At 32.0% G+C, this 22,609-nt stretch overlaps 1 protein-coding gene across 5 annotated transcripts in view; it reads left to right on the forward strand.

The window, feature by feature from the left end:
* Window positions 1-22,609, forward strand: part of LOC131850430 (uncharacterized) — a 78,917-nt gene that overhangs the window by 25,326 nt on the left and 30,982 nt on the right. For 3 of the 5 annotated variants that reach the window (XM_059200639.1, XM_059200642.1, XM_059200643.1), the window contains exons 2-16: window positions 8,054-8,231; window positions 9,727-9,829; window positions 10,602-10,723; window positions 11,240-11,403; window positions 11,933-12,115; window positions 14,058-14,106; window positions 17,012-17,185; window positions 17,654-17,952; window positions 18,203-18,354; window positions 18,535-18,740; window positions 19,329-19,668; window positions 20,275-20,426; window positions 20,706-20,819; window positions 21,571-21,712; window positions 22,370-22,576. In XM_059200639.1, coding sequence (XP_059056622.1) covers window positions 8,054-8,231; window positions 9,727-9,829; window positions 10,602-10,723; window positions 11,240-11,403; window positions 11,933-12,115; window positions 14,058-14,106; window positions 17,012-17,185; window positions 17,654-17,952; window positions 18,203-18,354; window positions 18,535-18,740; window positions 19,329-19,668; window positions 20,275-20,426; window positions 20,706-20,819; window positions 21,571-21,712; window positions 22,370-22,576 — 2,585 coding nt within the window. The remainder of the gene's footprint in view (window positions 1-8,053; window positions 8,232-9,726; window positions 9,830-10,601; window positions 10,724-11,239; window positions 11,404-11,932; window positions 12,116-14,057; window positions 14,107-17,011; window positions 17,186-17,653; window positions 17,953-18,202; window positions 18,355-18,534; window positions 18,741-19,328; window positions 19,669-20,274; window positions 20,427-20,705; window positions 20,820-21,570; window positions 21,713-22,369; window positions 22,577-22,609) is intronic. The other 2 variants (XM_059200640.1, XM_059200641.1) reach the window with 2 other exon arrangements.

Here is a 22,609-nt window from a genome sequence, read left to right on the forward strand (position 1 = left end):
GTTAAATTTAGTTCACTCTTGAAATGCGATCTCATACTCACAGGAAGTATCCAATCTAAGCCTAGATAGCTAGATGCAGTTAAATTACAACTCAGTAATACAAGTAAAATTTGTACTATAAAGTTGCAACTATTGAAAATAGTTAACAAAATGTACTAACAGAAGATAGTTGGACCTGAGGTAACACATATAATGCGTCAGGGAGATTGTTCGCGGTTTACAGCAATGAAGATAAATAAATCACATCCAATTTGTCTCGGTCTCTGTGCTGGGAATTACAACGGGCGAGTAATAATTCTAAATCAAAGAATTCTACGCACCACCGACCCGCAACAAAAGTTGGCTAAAATATCATTGTGCCCGTACTAAGAGTCAAATATTGCAAAATTTTCAATTGTACTTTTACTTTCAAATTATACAAATTGCGTACCAATGATTTTGAAAATCGAAAAATAATAATTTATAATCTGTAGTTTGTCCAATTATAATCTTCTTTATTTTCGTAATTATCTTAACTTTTTCATTTCTTTACATATAATAGAATGAAGACGGCGATAACTGTCTATTTATCTGTTTACGTATTTACGTTTCACAGAATGTGTTTTTAATGGATGAAGGAAATTAAGAAAGGGAGCAATAATTAAAATCGTGAAATTTTTCATTGCATCTCCAATGTTAATAATTATTTTTTCTTATCAATAGATGGCGGTTCACATCCGCATGAAGTCGCGGGCATCACTAGTATAATTTAACGTAATTCGTTCAATTGTCTAAAGTGACACAGAACAAGACGTTCTCAGCGATCAAACTGTTATATAGCGTATTCATAAACAGTTACAATAGATTTATGAAAAAAACAAGTTCGTGAGCATCGAGACATAGTTTTTTTTATATCCATTGACATTGTTCAAGAATAATTTCAATAGCAAAACGAATACATTAATGAATTCCTTAGTATGATATGATATATGTAAGGAGAGTTTGTTCCTTAGCATTTAAGACTATACTCCTGAAAGATAGTCTTAGAGATAATCGGTGCATTGTCCGAATTTATATGAAATCTAAACATGTTCGTAAAGTATTCGTCTTATATAAACAATGTAGTATCAACGAAAATTTAATACATATTTTATTCTTTCCGAATTCATTATAAGTAAATATAAAATAGATGCTATAGCTATATCAGATTTAGTCGCAAAAAAAGCATTTGCACTTTTTTGTAAGATAAAGAAAGACATAGACTAGATTTATACTATTAACACAGAAAAACAAATAAATATTTATGAGTTACTTACATATTAGTAAAATATAGTTGAACCCAGTGATGGTCCGTAATACTTGTAAACGTAGTACGTGTAAGGATTGGTCTGCTCTGACGACTATAATTTACTCTATTACTATTATATTTATTTACTTTAGTCAATTTTGATATTAAACAGTTGATACACATAAAATCTTAAGAATGTAATGGTGAACAATATTTATTTAAATAGCAACGCCCAAGTTTTTTTCTCGTTATTTTTATTATAAACATGTGTGGTGGAATCAAATAAATATGATTTTTTCAAAGTGTTTATATTAAGTTTATTTCAATAAAGATTATTTATATTTCTATAAACTTGTAAATTACGGGGGAATGTTATGCAGGGGTGCTAGGAATGTCACATGAATACGTGATGACCGTAACGCTATTCATCATGTATCTATATAGGCTACTGTTTCCCCTTATTGCCACATCGACAGTCCGCTTTGCACTTCCAAGTACATAAAAAAACAATTACACTATTTAAACTTTATTTAGAATTAGTACCAATCTATGGATTCTGATGGCTTTGTATATTGTAATGTATATATAAAAACGAGTACCTATATTAACATAGCTCCTTAGGTTTGTCGTTAATTAAAATCTAACAAATACCAAACATTAATCACATCGTGCAGATAACAAAATTCGTTCCAATAATTCCACGTTCGCAACTCGCTAACAGCATCAATTTATTACAGCTACAACTTACCGTTACGTAGGGCTGGCCCTATATGAGGTCACTTGTTCTATGAGATGAGTTGAGAGTGCGGTATACTGCAGTGACGTTGAAATGTTGCATGGTGCATTAAATTGCACAGGCTGAATTCATTTTCATTTGTGCACTGTGTGGGTAATACATATATGAAGTGAGGGGAATACATTATTTCAGTGTTGTTACCACTGGAGTAGTAACAACATCGAAGTAACGTATTCCCCTATTGTATGAATGCCAGAGTAACAAAATATTTAAGCAATATAAAAATATGATGTAAAGATCAAAGTTCAGCGTTTTGGATTTAGGACATCTTCTGCAAAAAATAACTAACTACTATTGACTATTAACTAATTTTGACGTTTTCAAATAACTCATAACTTGATGTTATGAGATCTAAGTATTATTTTATATCAGTTTTATGTGTGCATGAAATATAATAGTTTACAGTCTCACAACAACTGCACAGTTTCTTCTTGATAGTGAATTTCTAATGAAATAATGAACATTATTTAAATTTCGTGAGATCATGAACATTATATATTTAGCTACACATATAAATATAAATTAATTTATTAGTAACGTAACGTAAAACTTGTTTACATCGAATAGTCGTATGGTAAGATATGGCATGAGCTATATGAAAACCATTATACATTTTCCAGATTCTTTCCTACTGTCAGTATTATAAAGTCTGCAATAACGATGCATCCAAACGCGGTCCATATCTATAATCACAAAGACTTAAAGAGTGGCAAATATATGTAGTTTTAAAATAACGATATGATTTGTTTACGTTTGTAAATAGACTATTGCAAAAAATACCATAACATAATATACATCAGAAGGAGGTAATAATATAAAACTGGTCCCTCATAATCATAATAACGGTCGAGTCGGAAGGAGCTAGTTGTGGTGGATGCGGCTGCGGTCCGATTTTGTGGTCAGGAGTGAATTGTATACTTGAAGATCGATGTCTGGTATTAGAAATAATAGTTATTTTTGTTTCTACTTTACGTTTCTAGACAGTTCCGGATGTAAACATGTTTCATTTTTGGTTTCAATCACACTTAAGCTAAATGGATTTGTTCGAATTATAATATATATATAAACCTTACGCTTTAATATCGTAGTGAATAATGTATCCACGCCACTTGTACGATTATAGTAAAACTTGGGCTTTAGCAATCTCGGTACATCCAGACTTAGGTTATTATTATGAATAATTATAGCACAAGTAATAATATCTAAGATTAATTTGCAAACATTCTATATTTTAATGCGAGTTTAGCGTGTTAGCATATTATGTACTTAGAAATTGAGATAATATGTATTCATTAGTGCCTCGCTTGGCTTCTATCAATTAAGCACTAAAGTACAACTTGCTTTTTAGTAAATTATTCTAAAACGTGCTTTTAGACAGATTTAATCAATCGAATTTTTACTTTCATCCATTACTGATGATGGGCACTAAATGAATATTGTATAACTCTCTCTAACTCTATAAATACTACATTTAATAAGGTACATGTCGCAATTGCATGGAGATATCTTGCATGACGATTTTGGTCACATATACATTAAACTACGTACTGCTGTAGAGCCTAATTAACTTCTACTAAATTACGATTAAAATTCCATTTGTGTTGATAAATAATTTAGACTACTGGACCTCTCGCTTTGTTACATCAAGTAGTTTAGTTTAGTTTAGTCACAATTGTTTTGTTTATATATTTATATTATTTTGTTTTGTATATTAAGGTGTGTACATACTTTTAACGTACCTAAATTTATAAAAAAACTAAAAATCTAGTCTAGTCTACAAGTAGTCTAGAATGAAATATCATTTATGTAAATGATGAGAGAATAATGATGCTGCCAGTCATCAGCTTAATTATATCTATAGCGACATCGGAACCAATCCACCAGGAATCGAATGTAATGGTTTCCAGAACTAATGTCTTTTTTCAGAACTAATGTAGATCCTGTTACGTTACGTTACACATAAAGGGCCCAGTAACCAACATTACTGACAATCCCTTCTCACTAAATAGGAAAAAATAAGTTACAGCAAAATCAGGCTCAAATATTTTATTATTGTTTTCTATGATAGTAGTTGTTCTCTTAGCATAAAATTCCTCTTATCTTCATGTGCTATACAATATATGATCTGGTATGGGTACTACTTCGAAAACTTTCCCCATTCTATTTGATTGTGTATCGTGATCTTATTTTGCGCACGATGACCGCGAAAGGGCTGACAAATTGAATGATCTCAATCTATAGCGACACACAAATCGAATTTTGTTCGACGCTAAGAAAAGCCATTGTACGCAGGTCGCTCTACAATGGAACCAATCTATTGGCGTTGATTATTATTGAAGTACCTATAAACTTTTACTGCGCATTGTATTAACCGATAAACGGCTATTTCTATAGTCGTTTCTGATCCTTATCTGACAAGGAAGAATGCTATATAATATCATAATTAAAAAAAAATAGTACTAACCGCGGAAGCAATATAGTTGGAGAATTCTAGGAATTTTATAAAGCAATATAAAACGGAATATAAAATTATTTCGAAAGCAAGCTTTGCAAGAATTTATAGTTTCGTGTGCACATTCCAAATTTATTAGCACGAACTGTATTTATGCAAATGTTGCAGAGGTTTTATAAAAGAAAAAGGTTATAATAAATTCCTATAACTCATATACCTAGTCATCCGCAAAGTTCATAAATTGGTCACAGCTATTAAAATAATTGGAGCTATAGGTATCCTGAAACCATTCAACTATTTATGTTTAATATAACTACCAGAAACGATACAACAGCAACAATAAAATGTTATAAAATAGGTTAAATTAATCTTAATCTGTAGTAAAATAGATTAAATTGTTTACAATTTAATCTATTTTACTACAGATATGTGACGTCATCAAAAATTGTATACGTTCTGAACTATATTACATACATTAACTATATAAAATAATAATAAACTAGCTAATCAATTATAATAATTGAATGAATACCGGTAACGGTGAACAACCGAATTATTATTACATATTTATTCATAATAAGATTATTTTTGCGATACCAAACGGTTTTCGACATAACCCTTTTCTGATAAATCTGCCCGGATGCTGTACATATAATAATATTATGGTTACAACAGCGTGGGACCTTTCCAATCCAAGTCATTAACATTGAATCGTTGTAATCTAACAGTTGCTTCAATGTTTTATTCATGAAGCATACAAGAGATCTCATCAGACCATCAGTGGGATGTTCACGAAATACTGACAGCTACTTTACAATACCATGAATAACAATTGTTTGTACCCATATACGGTATGTTAATGTAAAAAAAATACAGTCGCGGCTATCGGATATCAATGACCAAGTTGCACAACAAGCAAATCGCCGGAGACATTCAAACAACTGTTTAAAATAACAGTTATTTGAAAATCCCGGATTTACTACCCAAATATCCATTCTTAAATGATGAGACGCCATTATACCGTACCCAAATAACCGCCAAGGTGATAAATTAATGTATCCTATATTCAGACGTAGACTATACTCAGTCTCAGCTATTTCAGCTGACAAGCGGCTTGCTTTGTTAGCCTGTGTTTCGGTTGTAAGGTGAGATTAGGCAGGGAAATTACAGGGTAACAGTCATGATCTTAGTCCTCTGGAATAGCTTTATTACAGGCGTTCCATGATAACGTTATGTCCGTACTGTTAATCATTTACATATATAGGCGGCGGTTACTACTTCCCATCAAGTACGTTGTCAGCTTGTTATCCAATTTAGTTACGTAAAAAAATAAAGTAAATTTATATTATACACATTAAATTTAAGATAATGTTAGAAGCAATTATTAAAATATTTTTATACCTTGTTGCAAAAGTATTTGTTAGGAAATTGTGTTTTTGTGTAGTATAGTGCTAAATGTACTACCGCATTCTAGGTAGATATAATAAATATTTTAATGCAGTACTTATAAGTAACTTGTCTATTGTATTCTATTATAATTAAAACATAGTTAACGACAAGTGTTCATCAAGATGGCCGCAGGCGTAACTCAGATACCACATATGTCGTGATGCCGTCACCCAAGATGCCATTGTTTGTAGTCTCGTAGTTGCTAGAGCCTTTTGTTCGTTTATACCACACATTGCCACACAATTTACATTGATCTATGATGGCTACACAAATATAACATAAGAAATGTTCCGACTGGGATATTGTTTGCCAATAACACGTCAGAATAACAAAGATTTGCTTTTGTGAGCTTTTATTGTACCTCATATATTTGAGCTTTCCAAAAATAAAACAATTTTCATAGTAGGATTTTAATGGAAACAAATACTTATGCCTCATTAACGAATGAAGTAGACAGACAATTTGCAGAGCATAGAATTAGATAGATATAATAAATGGTCAGATGGTTTTAGAGAGGAAAAGATTCTCTTTTCGATATATTTTTATCGGGTATCTTTACCAAATAAACCATGTTATTATGACATTTTTAAAGTTTTTTAAGGGTTTAGCGTCATGTCAGTCAACCTAAATGAAGGTCAAACTTTTTCTGAACAGTATATTGACTTTAAAGATTCACTGATTAAATAATATACAAGATTAAAGATAGAAGTACTAGTAAAGGGAAAAATGATAATGTATGAGTATTACCTATGAAGAATATGAATAGTATTTCTTAATATCACATAGGTGTGAAAATTCAACATCTAAACGAGAATTTTTAGTCAAAATATATTGATTCAAATAAAATTTTTGTTATTTAAAGACTACTACTACTACATCTACATTTTACTACAAAATATTCTTTTTAGTTTTAATAAGTACAGTATTTTCTGTAAACGAGGTGCCAATGGATTTGTTATAGTCACGCAAAAAGTAAACATGCGACATTCAAACAACCTTTCATAACAAAATATAATTATTGATATCAAATTTTCAGTGTTTCAAGGGTAATAGTAGTTTTAGTACAAAATAAACCCTATATATATAAATGTAACTTTTAAGTACCTACTGTCATATTCTACATAACTAATTTGTTACTAAAAGAGTTTATACTCATACAATTTATAATATTTTAATCATTTTAATTTATGTGATTTACAATAAACACGGTATTACTTATTATTTATTTATAGATATACTTTTATGTTCTTTTTTTTTGACGGGATTGATAGAATATTACCTATTAGGTACTATTTTTACAACAAGCATGTAAGCCATATTATAAATGATTTATACATATATTTTTATTTTATTTACCTTATAAATAAATAAAAAATAAATAGCACTAAATGAAAGTAAAGTAATGCCTTTTGCGTGTACACTTCTATTTCATAATACACAATGCATGTCCGAATTACTTATCTTGATTTTGGAAAGCGAAGATACACGTACGATAGGTGCTAAAATATTGCGCAGCCAGAACTAGCCTCTGTTCTGTTACTATTCCACTAGCAAGATTTAATTATTTCCGACATATTGCATTATTAATTCGACAAACCAAATAGAAGATAAACATGTAAGAGTATATTGTATGAGGGAGAAAAATAATCATTCTAATGTAGGTTTTTTATTTATTATTTTGTTGTATATTAAATACATTAATAGAAGTATTTTTTATTACACAATTGAGTGACGTGTAATTAAACACCTATATTGTTAAATAGATTTATTGGGGGTATTTTTTAATATATAATGATTAATCGTCTTCCTCAGAAATGTTTTGTTATTGATGATAAGGAAACGGCGCACCCGCCTGCGCTAATGGTATATAATGACGGGTTACCTGTGAAGGATGGATGGTTGGATGAGTATGATATTAGATCAGTCCGTCGTGGCGAATTCACCAGGAATTACCAACATAGTTTCCAGGGCGGTCAGAAGATAACTTTCAATTAGTGTTGGAAATATTATGACCTGTTCTGTACCTTCATGCATTATTCGCTTATTAGTAGAAGTACATACCTATGTAACAATAATTCTGTATTCTCAGGGTCACTCTGAATCGAAGGGTGCTAAGAAAAGAGACAAGAGTGTCGGCAACGGGAACGGCAAGCCAAGCCGTGGAGTAGCAACTTCCTTCGGCTTCAGACGTCGACCTGCCAGCACCTCAAGGGCAGACGACAACGCCAGGAGGAAGCAAAAGGCACAAGATAAAAATGGAAATGGTGGTAAGTTTCGTAATATGATAGATTTGTATTTCATCATCATCACCATAGTATAAGATAAAGTGGCTGCCGCTATCTGTCCCTCCCTATGCATGCCTAAATTTTTAAAACTACGCAACTTATTTTGAAGCGGTTTTTTTAAATAGATAGAGTGATTCTAGAGGAAGGTTTATATATAGGTAATACATGTATACCCCTGCGAAGCCGGGGCGAGTAGCTAGTTTACTATAAATCTAATTAAATATTATTTTATTCAACCATTATTGAATACATATTATTTGGTACTATGTATTTTGGCTTAGAATCATGGCAGAAAATTAGATAGATGTCTAATTTTCTATTTTTAATTATTAAGAATAACTTAATATTTGCAAAAACTAAAAAGATATAACTATAAAGTATCATATACATAAAAATCTCGTGTCACACAGTTTGTTGCAATACTTCTCTGTTTTGGAGAAGTATGATAAAACGATATTGATCTTTTTTTATGTATACTCGATAGATCTGGAAATACATTGTTAGCTATTTTTTATACGTATACCCCTAATAATAAGGGTGGGCCATACTAAAAAATATTTATTGTTTTTGGACATTATTTTTATAATTTTCCATTCCTAATTTTCACCCTTCTACCAACCTCTATTTTTATATTAATTAGCATTTCAATTTATACGGCTAAACATCTTTTGCTGTCTCATATAATAAATAGTATTAATTATTTACCTAATAGATTTTTTTACATGCTTGATTATAGATTGTATATGTTACCCAACCAAATGTAAGCAAAATTGTCCTGAAGCAATTATTTTTATTCTCGTCTGTTAATTTAATTTAGCGTGCCGTTAATATATTTAAGTGTCTAGCCTGGTGTGACCTTTGTGAAACCCGATTACATCTAATTTAGCATTCCTACATTTACTAGATCTGCACCACGATAAAAGCTTCCAATTACAATATATTACTAAAATGAACAGTACAGATAACTGTTCATTTATAGACATGAATTGGATTAATTGCCCGTGAAACAGTTATCGTGCAATAGATATTCATAGATTAGGAATTTTAAACACAGTAAAATTAATTGCATTATGTAAGTTCTGAATGTTTCAAAAACAAAGTTGTAGTGAAATCTTTTTGTTTCTACTGGCGGTTTAGCACACAGTCCTACTTTTGATGGTTCGGGTTCGAATCCTCGACAATTTTTAAATTCACGAGTACTATCGATTGTACCTATTAGTTTGGGTATGTCCTATGTATATTATGTACACATTTTCATTACAAATTTTTATTAACAAAAATGTATTTAAGAATTACTATCAAAAGTTTAGTGACCATGGTACCTAAAAAAGTTCTGCCTAGCTTGGTGTGAATTGTCCTGGGTTATGCTTCTATTTAACCCAGTGCTATTTTTACATCATGACAACATAAAAAAACGACATTATATACTGGTTTATTCGTGTTTTGCTGTGGACTATAAGAGCATTTCTTATGACAGGTTCTACAGAAGACCTGCGGGCGGAGGAGGTGTTGTCTGGCCGGTCGACACCCCTCGCGCGTCCCCGCAAGGAGACTGCTGGGCAGCCATTACGAACAAACAGGTAATCAACATGATTTGTGTTGCTATTTTTATTCATTACCAGCAGGGGCTCTATGTCGTTCTCGAGCAGAAAGTTTATTTACCTTTTTATAGTAAGTTATATCATGGAGATGAACAATTAATTTTGTTACAAAGACTTTAGCCTACATTGTTATATGAATTTTATTAGAAGGCTTGCAAGATTCTAGACTTGCTAAAAAATTATAAACAGGCCATTTATTAACATTCCAAATTACCTAAAGTTTAAACATGAGGGTTCATTGAAATTTAAATTGCGTGCAATTGAAAGTGGCAAATGTCGCCACTACACGATCAGCACGACGATACCAAGTCGTCATATAATGCTCCTGATACCACGTTTCGAACTAGAATACAACTTACAATCCATATGCTTGGAAATAGGTATACACAATGATGACTGTACAAAGTGTATTTCTTCTAAAAAGAACACCATGCCCCTCAAACAAATTATTTCCTAACACGTACGCGAATAACATTGCTAACATTACTTTTGTAGGCGCATAAGCGTAATATTTTGTTTCTTTTTTATAACTGTTAATACAATAATTAATTCATATTATACATATATTTTATATTTTGATTTTTCTACCTACTTCTATCCTATCTTTGCCTCCTGCACGAGTCGTATTTATATCACTACCTATACCTACCTTCACTATCGTCTTTCCGTAACCATCCACTTCCGGCCATTTTTATGCACTTTATATTATTATTTATGTATTTTATTTAACAGAAATTGTATCATTTGGTAGGTTCGGTTTCAGGCAACCGCACACCAAGACGGCGAAGGTGGGTGACGTGAGTGTCGCCGCTGAACATGCGTTCGGCCTCACCAGTAAGGATAAGGAAACGGCCATCAACAACAATGCATTAGGTAAGGACCATTGTTATCCGCAACAAGACACTAAATGCGTTTGTATGTCTAATACTCTTAATGTAACAATTTAATCTCGTATCCATTGTTAATAGACTTTGAAAAAAAAATAGTTTTGTGTTCATAAAAAATGGTGCCAGTATTTACAGGATTTTTTATTAAGTTACGTTCAGCTACAACTGAACTTGAATATACATGTACATTCCAAATAAACTTTTTAAATAATAGAAAAAATAATCGGTTATTGGGTAAATATAGTAACAGATTAATTAAATTACAAAAAATACTTTATTTCTCTACGGAGAGCTGAAGCCAATTTATATCTGGATATTTATTTTTAAATATTACCAAAATATTTTGTAGATTGTATATTAAACAAGGAATTTATTATTTAATACTATCGTAATTAAGAAATTTAGTGTTACTACCGATTTTATTATTTTTACAATTGAAATTATCAGTTCATATATTCAAATCAGTGCTGTGGTATTGACTGTACTTATTAATGTGTTTCAGATAAGAAAAATACTAGTACAAATTATGTTAATCAAGTGCCACTTGTCGCGACACAAGTGTCGTCGACTGGTTCGACCACCATCGTAGGGGCAACTGGCGTGCCCAAGACGGTCACCAAGCAAACTGTAATACTAACTTATCAACCACAACAGTACGCTGTGCAGGTAATTTTTTTAAATATATTTGTTAAATTAAATTATGATCATCTCACAGATCTTTTCTTTATTTGGGGATATCATCTATAAAAAATAAAATGTACACTTTTATAGGCACATGCAGCTATGATATACGGACTTAGCTCTTACTCTTAAATTGGAAACACCTGCCATCTTCTTTGTTATTGTTTTAACACACTTAATTTCTATTTATCGTTGTTGGAAAATTTTTGCCACTATATATATAATTGTACGCATGAAATTTAATTGTAGGTATCTTATTAGATTGTATTTTTTTTATGGATTAATGGCAGGCTAGCCGTAGAGTAGTGCATGGTCGGATGATGATCAGCCAGTCTGTCCATAGTGGTACAAATACATTGGTTTACAAGAACGAATGCATGAAGGCCGACTTGACATGGTACATTGCTAACAATGGGTGCCCATCATTCCGCTAAAACATTTCCAACGATAAGCTATAAGCACTGGATTGAATATCGATTGAATTGTTTCATCATTAGAATATATTTTGCATCAGGAGGGTCGGGCGAAGTCAACTCGGCCTGGAGACCAAGGGACGACCCGTGGCGTATCTGCATCACGAAGTCAAGTCATGTCAGATATTCAGAAGCCGCCTGGGAAGTACACCTTCCAAACCAACCAATTACCGAAGCCACAGTATCCATCAATTAAGAATGTTGACACGAAATCTGCTAAACAGGTAAGCTGCAAGAATTTTTATCTCCTTATTTTTGATACCAATTGAGATTACTGTAAACAAAAAGATCTAACTTTGATGAATAGTAAAATTTACATGTCTAATCTCGGAAAGAATGTAGAGAAACAATGATAAATAAATTCTTCTATATTCTACAAATACCTAAAGATTATATGTATATACTTATAGTTTTCTCTCGGAAACACTCTGATTGTGGAATGAACGATCTGCCAAGGTTGGATCTAAAGATTTGCTAGAAGTGTATATTGAGGTTTCTTAAGGGTCGTCAATACGCACATACGGTCGTTTGTATTTGCTAATCTCTGAAACGGCCGGACCGATTTTGACAGGACCTTAGCTTAAAGATAGCTAATATTCTAAGGAATAAGACTTGACTACATTAATTTTAGTAATACTATTTATTTTAGTATAAAAAAGTTAAAGTAAAAAAGTTAAATCCACGACGATAGCGGGTAACATAACAACAATAACAACGGGTTTTTAATATAAGTGTGTTACTATTATACAATAGTTACATTATTTTTGTTTTTTTTATACTACTATGCTGGCAAACAAGCATACGGCCCATCTGATGGTAAATGGTTACCGTATAATTTTTATACTGTACGGATATAAGGCATCTGAAAGTTACGATAATCGTTTACCATCAAATGTGCCATACGCCTGATTACTACCATTGTGGTATAAATAAAAATATATTGTTTACATAATTAATACTTAAGTTACATAATTAATTAATTCTCAAATGGTAGATTCAGAATTGAAATCTGTTCCTAAAACTCGTACATGTTTTACCACTTTATTCATAGTGTCAATAAAAATATCAAAGAATTGCACATCAATGCGGAAATTTCATAACAATCTAATAATATTCGACTTTAGATTAATGTAACAAAATAGTTTTTTCTGTTTAAAGTAGGTCACTATTCGTTTATTTATATAGACGATTGGGAAGCCGGTCGCGGTTTGCCGAAAATATCACTGCTGCACAGTGCACTCGACCTATTGTATAACTGAGATGGAACAACCCAGGATAGATCTGATCTCTTATATATTTTTTTACAAACTTCAATGTTTCTTTATTTAAATATTACTTCCAAACAGTACTAACTATTTACATCAATTATGTTTAATGTAAATTCTTTGTTATGCAATAAAGCAAGAAATTGTATGGAATTTGTATTTATATTATCAAACTTAACTTAACTAACAAATTAAAATAAATACAATTACTAAAATAAAAGTAGCCTGAGTTACTCCTTATAACATTAGCTGGTCCAGCTGTTTCAGAGATTAGCAAGATTTATTTTTGCTAATATTTGAAATAGCTGGACTTGGACCAGACAGACATTTATTTGTATAAATGTATAGATTAGTTATTTATTTTTTATGGAATATTTCGAATATGCAACAAGCTATTGTAGTCTACAGCACTCACACGAATTAAAAGAGATTGTATACGCGCACTTTCTTACCTATTTAGCAAAGCAACGTCTTAATTATACGACCGCACTAATTATACTAACATTTTTCCTTAGTTTTAGACCGTGACATGACGTGCTTTTCTAAACAGCTCTTGTACATTTAATTACTACCATTCATAAAATAAAATTTAATTAAATTACAAACAATAAACAATATTTTGTGTTGGCGACGAGTAGAATTTATCTTGAGACTTGTTGTAAGTAGTACTATGTCGTGTTTACTAGGTGGGCTATTTTTATATAGTTAACTGACTGAACTATGGGACATTGCGACATTGGCTACCGTAACCGAAGTGTTCCTGTCCGTAGTTCATTCTGAGTGTGCAGTTCGGTGCGCGACATGTTCAATACTGTATTATATATTTATATATTTTACGTAACAGCAAGTGAAAGTTGAATTGTGAAAGAAAATGCCTGTCATTAGTGTTTTTCATTCGCAGGTGGTTAACAACACAAGAAAGGCGAGTTCTACAGAAGGATGGAGGGAAGGTAATGTTAATTTTGTTAAATTCATAACTTTTTAATAGAATTTATTGTTTTTAATACAAATATTTACGAAAATGAAAGAAAGTATATATATCAAGATCTATATAACTGATTTTAAATGAATGGCTACTACGTCTATTATTATAGTCACAGATACAGTCTATTTGTAGTACCTACAGAATACATAAAATTTAAGTAATTTATATGGAGATTTAATTTAAAAACTTTCGAATGTTTATTATGGAAGTTGAACCAAAAAGATTCAACTTCCAAACATAAAAACAGACTTCTTATAAATTTAATACCAAATAATCTATCGAATAATACAAAATCAAGTTATTTATACGAGTAACAATTCAATCTTTTTTTTTTACGATTTTATTATGTATAGGTATATATTTTATAGATTTGATAGTTAATGACAATCGATCTTATTGTAGTCATTCTTTTAATTAATTAAGCGGATCTCGCCAAATATTGTAAATAAATGTGCTGCTAAAAGTCAATTACCAATTAAATTGTCACTTAATAGGTAGAATGACGTTTGTTTAAAATTTACATAGGATCGTATAATTTTCTTTCTAAGGTTCAGTTAGTACGATAAAAATAACTATACCTTCCTGCAGAGTGATGTTGAATGTTGTGTTCCACTTCCATTTCCTATTACACAAGAAGTGACAACAAAAAGAACTTAGCTGACGACTACAGAAAGAAGACTACAAAAAAAGTATATTTTGTTCCAATGTCTAATGTGTTGTACCTGTTAGGTCTTTATGTGGAGTGGAATACATATATTTTGTTCTTTCTGAAGTCGGCAGCTAAAAATATCAAACGTGATATTGTGGAATAACACGGGAATAAAACCAATTAATTGTAAAATAATTCGTAAATTTCGTTAAGACTTAGTAAGGATATTGAAAAACATACTTAAATAAATATACCTATGGGTATATATTTGTATCGTCAAATTGAGAATCTTGTGACAGTTATTTTATGTGTTATATTTATCCTTACTAATATTATAAATGCGAAAGTAACTCTGTCTGTCTGTCTGTCTGTCTGTCTGTCTGTCTCGCTTTCACGCCAAAACTACTGAACTGATTTAAATGAAATTTGGTACCCATATAGTCTAGACGTCGAGGAAGGACATAGGCTACTTTTTAATGCGAAAAAAGGGTTGTAAGGGGTTGAAAATGGTAATGCAAGGTTATCTTTATGCGGTTGAATACACACTTATTATAATAATGGCTTAACTAAAAAATTAGATATTTTGGAAAGTCTACTTTATAATTGTGTTATTAAGTCTATTTTCAAAAATTTTTAATTTCTGAATTACACCAGTATTGTACTAGATATGCGACTTATTAACGCTCATATGTCATAAATAAACATATATGTCATTTGTATAAGCAGAGCGCATGCGATGTTGCGCGCGCAACTGATTATTGTCAATCCGTTGTCTCCTTATGAATTTAAATGAATAAACGTTTGCTCTGCAATTTTATTTTATAAATACATAAATATAATCCTGGTATAGCCTATAACTGATGACCCTGCTCTTGGACAAGAGCGTAAGAATATTTATATATTTTTGAAGAATAAAACAACATATAATATTAAAAATGTTGTCAATACATATGAACAACATTTCCTTGGAAGAAACAACATCTACCGTTCCATCCGAGCTATTCAGGTTCGGAATACGCGTTTCTCCATTCTGGCCAGTAGAGTCAGAGATATGGTTCGCGCAAGTAGAGGGATAGTTTGCAATTTAGAATATCACATCTATTATTTTGATTTAACAAAATTTTATTATGTTATTGGCCAACTGGACCACCAATTTTCAAAAGAATTTAAAGAAATGTTTAAACTGTTTATTAAATATAAATAAATATGACATTTAAATTTGTAAATATCACATTGTCACCATTATACCACCAAGGGGTAAAATAAAATAGCAGATAAAAGTTTTTATGGAAATTCGTCATATTTGAAGCTAGAACGACGAAGCTTTTTTCTTACGCTTTTTTGGGTCAGTTTATTTAATAAATACCTTACTAATATTATGAAAGTGAAAGTGACTCTGTCTGTCTGTCTTAAAAGCCAAAACTTCTGAACTGATTTAAATGAAATTTAAAGTCTAGATCTTGAGATAGGACATAGGTTACTTTTTAATGCTAAAAAGGGTTATAAGAGACTGAAAGAGGAATATTTTAAAAGTTTAAGCTTCAATCTTATTTTCTTGCGTATTGATTAAATATAATTAACGAAAATGGGTTGTAAGGGTCAAAAGGGGAGTTAAAATGTTGTATGCATGTATTGTCATTTTTTAAAGCTAGAAACTTGAAACCCATTTTTTAGGCTGTTGAGAAAATATCAGTACCTACCGCCACAGGACTCAGCCATAAATGGTTACAGTATAGCAACATCTTATCATTGGTACATGATGACACTAATATAAGTAGCATTAAAAAAAAACAAGAAAAAGGGTTATAAGGGGTTGAAAGGGGAGATGTAATGTATGTATGGTATGTATGGAAGTATCTTCATTTTAAAGATACATAGTAGTTTGAAACTTAGTTTTTGGCTGTTGATTGAATAGTATGGAATTATGTATGGAAATTTCATATTTGAAGCTAGAACGATGAAACTTTTTTATTGGGTTAGATTATTAATATATATTTTTTATTATTTGCTCAAGGTCACTGTTTTACGCGGACGAAGTCGCGGGTACAGCTAGTAATGAATATAGAGTAATAATTTCGTCGTTAATTTTGCACCGTATTACATTTTTTTATATATATATCGTACCTATTTATTTAAAAAGAAAGATCACGATCCCGTTTCAATTAATTTTGTAGACGTAAACGCGCCTTTTTGAAATTTTTAATTTTTCTCCATTGTGAAGGTGCAGGTTCGGCCGTATCGACTGACTCTGGTGTGTGGACTGGTGGAGAAAATGGAGCCGGTGGGGAAGGTTCTCCACACTCACGACACCGCCCCCGGAACCTTGAGATGGTGATGCGAGGGTCCCACAGCTTCCATCTACGTGAACTGCAAGTCACTGATCTTGATATTATGGGTATGTGTCACGAAATTTATTAAAAAAGTACAGTTAAAAATTAAACTCAAAATAATAATACCGGTATTAAATGTTATATTGTTAGAATGTGATACGACGTTATAAATAATGGGTATCAGACCACAATGGTACTCCCCTTGGACGAAACAGTGTTAATGTCCTACATAATTGTGTTAATTGACTACGCCATGGAGATGTATATTTTCTCAGTTCACGCAACAAACAGTCCAAATTGTTTCCTGTTGATTATTCTAAGTACCTCTGGGACTTAATATTTTCAATGCATAGAGAACGTTTATTTTATATCAGCAAAGACTTGGATTCGATTTAAATATCAAAGAATTGTTTTTTTTTTTATAAAATTAGCAAAGAACTTTATCTTTGTGATACGAGTATAAACTTCACATCTGCTAAACTCCGCTTTATTATCTCAACTTTATATTCAATATTTTCTAATTACTATTACAGACGATGCGGTAGTAACGGGCCATGCAGTAATACCCTTACCAAAGCTTCCAAGTTCATTTGATGATGAACTCACGCCGGAGTATGAGACATCCCCCACGCCAACTTACAAGCCTCCATCACCTATCCTTCCTAAATCGAGTGCAGTAGCTGACTCCTCGCAGAGGAATAACTCGCCGATGTCAACTCTGGAACGGTATAGGACTAGATCCAGGCCCACTAGAATTTTAAGCAATCTGGAATATAAGGACGAAGAGAAGTTTGTTCTGGACAGGGCACAACCTGAAAAGTTGAATAAACAGGTTCGTTAGTTAATTGTTTCTAAATTTCCTCTCACTTTTCACTTGCCGTCTGATGACTCAATTTCTATATATTATCCTACTAGATTGACAATTATCACCTGACATAATGTTTCTTCCAGCCAAAACAGTAATACTTAACTATGTCTTTAGTCATAATTAGGACAATTTCATGACTATTATTAGCAAAAGTCAATTGAAGTGAGTTATATTTATTAAAAATATATAATTAGATTCATTCTAATTGTTATAGAATTCGTTCGTAAAATCTTTGAGTGGTGTGGGCTCACCGACTACTGTGAGTTCTAGCAAGGAATCAAGTCCATCGTGTAAGAGTGAGGAAAGCCATTTTGGAAGCAGCAGCGCTTGGCAGAGCCACGCCGCAGGAGAGGCAATGGCTACTAGGTAATTACTTCTATTTTGTAATTTCAAATAACCAAAACTTTGAAGACAGAAATATTTGCTAATACATTTAAAGTAAACGTGCTGAGATCTCTGATCTGGTAATAATCACATGCCATGCCATATATGTACACGTGTATAGTATATATGTATGTGATTTTATATTTAACTTTTTGTTTTCAGATCCCAAGACGATGTGTCCATTGCATTAAGCGTATCTAGTTGTGAGGACGAAAAGTCTAAATTTGATATGAAGGAGAATCAAAAAGCTGAAATGGAGATACCTAAGAAGACAATCGTTATAATGGACGAGCCACCAGTGCCCCATCCACTTCTAATGAAGTCAATAACTCTCAGCCAGCACGAATCACTACGAGCCACAATGATGGGTTAGTTATTTGTGACCTACTTATCTTTGTATATCCTAGCTCATTTTCAAACGTTTGAAGTTTCGTCACAGTAAAATTCTGTTGTAGATTTAACGACGATATACATTTAAGTCTATATATATATATATATATCCTACAGTGGAAATTTCTGTTAAAAACTTCCGCTGTATCAAATCACAGTGGAAACCTAAAATTAATAAATCGATATATGTACATATGTAATAATACATAAAGAACAATTAAACTCTTTTTTTACCTTACTATGGACGTCACATTACGATTTTATAGAGAAAGTAAATAAGAGTTATTTGTCTAGAAATTGCCGAAATGTAAAATTTTATTATCTGTTTCCGGCAACTGTTCTATGCAGGACAAAACATTAGAAATTTCTAGCTGTAACTATAGCTATAACTACGAACTGCTAGTGTCTTTAAATGAAAACGGTAATCAATATGAAATAGTAGCAATTATGCGTAATACAACTATTTGGTAGAATTACGAAATTTTGTTAGTATTACGAAATTCCTATTAGTGCCTACCATAATGTTATACTTACCTTGTAATAAATGAATCCAAAAAATGTTTTAGGATCAATGACAAGTTCAAATTATAGCACGACCAGCACATGCACAAATCAAAGTGCTGACCATCCCAACTTGACTCTAACACTCGAAGATTCCAAATTTGACATGTCTGCACTAGAAACTTCCACGCAAAGTCTAATTGATGATGAAACATCGCCTGCTGATAGCCTTATATCCTCCACCAGTACTAGTGATTCAAATAATGATTTACAAATCGATAGAGATGCTCCATCCATTTCATCGGCTTATCAGACAGCAAACACGAAGACCAAGTCTCCAGAACCTGCTGATGAGCTAGAAGACGATGTGGATGGTGATATGATGGGTCAGGCGAATGGAATAAAGTAAGTTTACCTGTAGTTATTTTTATAATTTTATTGCGACACGTGTTTTGTCTCTAAAGATCAGGCAAAGACCAGAGTTTGGTTACTGTTTACAACTGTTAGATACAGTTTGGAACTAATGTTGACTCTTCGGCGACCGTATTACGACTTAATCGCATAATAATACAAGACCATTATGTAATGTATTCATATACATAGCATATTTTTAAATAATTGTTAATTTTTAGGCTCATTTTGTTGTTAATAAGTTAGGCTTGTTTTTAAGTCGGTGGTAATTAATCTCATTCACCCAAATGACGTCACAGGAACGTAGATTTTATCTATTTATTTGATACTTATATCTTTATTAAAATATATGTCCCTTGGGGAAAGTTGTTTGGTTTACTACATACCAAATGCCACCTATCACTGAATTTCGAATTGTATAACAATTTCCGTTACACCTTGTGCGTGTTTACGTTCCGTCATCTAATTTATTTATAATTTATAATTTTTAGTATGTGTGGCGTCATAAATTACGACGATTGCAACAAATTACTTTATTTTTACCAAGGCCGTGAAGGAATGAACATTGCAATTGGAATCATTTGTGAATACTTGTTCTAGTGAGGTGATACGCCGCAGTGTGGAAGGTAGTAAAAACGCAACACCCGAGTCCCCAGGAACACCTACACATGCTTCGGGTTCACTTTCATTGTCAGATGGCCGGGACTTCTTTGATGACGAGATAGCAGATCAACCAGCACTGCTTTTTCGAAGTAAGTAAACATATTAATAGATTTCGATTATAAGTATAAATGCAAAATGTAAAATTTAGACTTAATTTAAGCTGAAAGGTAGCGTTATAACAAATTACCTACTCTATATCTACAAAAAATTTGTTTTTATAGATATAGAAACATTACTACACCTTTTACACACTGTAACCTTATAAAAATATTGTTTTACTTTAGTTTTTTTACTAGAAATAAATAACTTTAATAACTGACGCGGATTCTGATGAAAAACTACTTTAATATAACCATGTTTTATTTTAGAAAACACGGACGGTAGCCCATCCAGTAAAATAGTTGATTCTGAAGCGAGCAGACAATTAAGGAGGTCAAGGGAGCGAATTACATCAAGCCCGCTTGTACAGAGAAACCGAAAATGTGAGTATTATGTATATACCTAATTATATATATTCCTTTATTTATTTGCTACAATACATACTCATTTACACTCTTGTTATTATAAAACATATTCACATAATTTTGATGATATATTTAAAGTCTGCACTAATACAAACGTAAGTAAATAATAACAATTCAAAGGTACGAAAATTAAGATGTTATTATTTAATAATCAAAATTTCATTCATCTTTCTTTCCTATTTATCGCATTGAGAGAATCCTGCGATTCTTGGTTGATTGAAAATTTTTTATTTAACTTTATTTTTCTAAAATAATAGAATTTTTCTAAAATAAAAGTAGTTTATGTTACTCCTTATTACATCAGCTATCTGCCAAAAAAGTCTCGTCACAATCGGTGGCTGGGCCGATTTCACAGATTAGCCGGAACAAACAAACAGACAGACAGACAGATATAAATTGTAAAAAATGTTATTTTGGTGTATTTCGCGTATTTATATTCATACGCATGTAGTAAAAAACTATTTCAATATTACAAACAGACACTCCAATTTTATTTATATGTAGGTATAGATATTAGATGAACATAACACCTGCATAACAAATGAAATGCAAATGTAAGATAATTTACACGCCTATAGAATGGTAAACATGCGGAATGCTTGTTAATTAATTATATAAGATCTGCTCTGTGCAAATACCAATATTTTATAACTAAATATTTATTTCATTTTTTTACATTTTTGGTATATTTGTGGTATTTGTGTGGTAGTGTGCGGGGTACGTAACGGAGGTACTGAACGCACCCCCTCATTGGACACGCTGTCGAGCCTCGCGTCTGATGACCTCATGATGGACAATGACCTAGCGCAATCTATCACCAGCCTACAGAGTGTTGATGACTACATTGAAAGGTAATTAAATGCAGACAAATTCTACGTTTATATTATATTTAACAAACGGCGTGCGTGCGAAACCAGGCCACACGAGTATTTAACAAAAATTTCAAAAATATATTTTTTAACACATACATATACATACACTCCTACATTATTGACGTCGTCTATAGAACTGTAGTACATCATTTTGCACTGTTATCAATAGGATACGCAATATAATGATTTTTTGGGGTAGATATTTTTTTCACACGTTGGGTTAAATTATCGAAGTTTTCATAAGGTTCCTTAACGCAGGGATAATTTAGGAATAACATTTTTTTAAACAGTGTATTAAATCGGTACAGTATTTTCGCAGTCTATCTAATGCAAGTAAAGAAATAAATAATGAAAAAAATTAATTCTTATAAAACTATAATTAAATAATTTCAATTTCGTGAAAATTTTAACTATCGACCTTAACAGAGGTAGATTATATACACAGTCGCCTGCACAGATAGCTGTCTTACATATCTCAACAAACAATTTTGCCGTATAATCTGTGTTTAGATAAAATATTAAGACGGAATAAAGATCACAGGTCTCAGGGGGTCGCTTGAACTATTACCTTCCGAAGAAGTCGCGTTAGATAAAGTAATAGCGAATACTAGTGAAGTAATTAATACCATTACACAGATTGGACAGCTCCCTACGTAGTGGGCTCAACTCGCTGGACGAACGGCAGCTACGACAGGAGCTTTCCTCTTCCAAGACAGCTATACGCCAATGGAGTCAACTGCTAGAACAAAATAACATGCTCGACCGACAGCTAGCGGCAATGGCGCAAGGAAAAAGTGCTCCAGTTTCGCTTACTGCCAGCACTACTAGTCTATCCAACATTGGGTAAGTCAGTAATATTAATACATAGTATAATAA

Source organism: Achroia grisella, unplaced genomic scaffold, assembly GCF_030625045.1.
Source record: "Achroia grisella isolate CSIRO2021 unplaced genomic scaffold, CSIRO_AGI_Agris_v1 utg770, whole genome shotgun sequence".
Lineage (NCBI taxonomy): Eukaryota > Metazoa > Arthropoda > Insecta > Lepidoptera > Pyralidae > Achroia > Achroia grisella.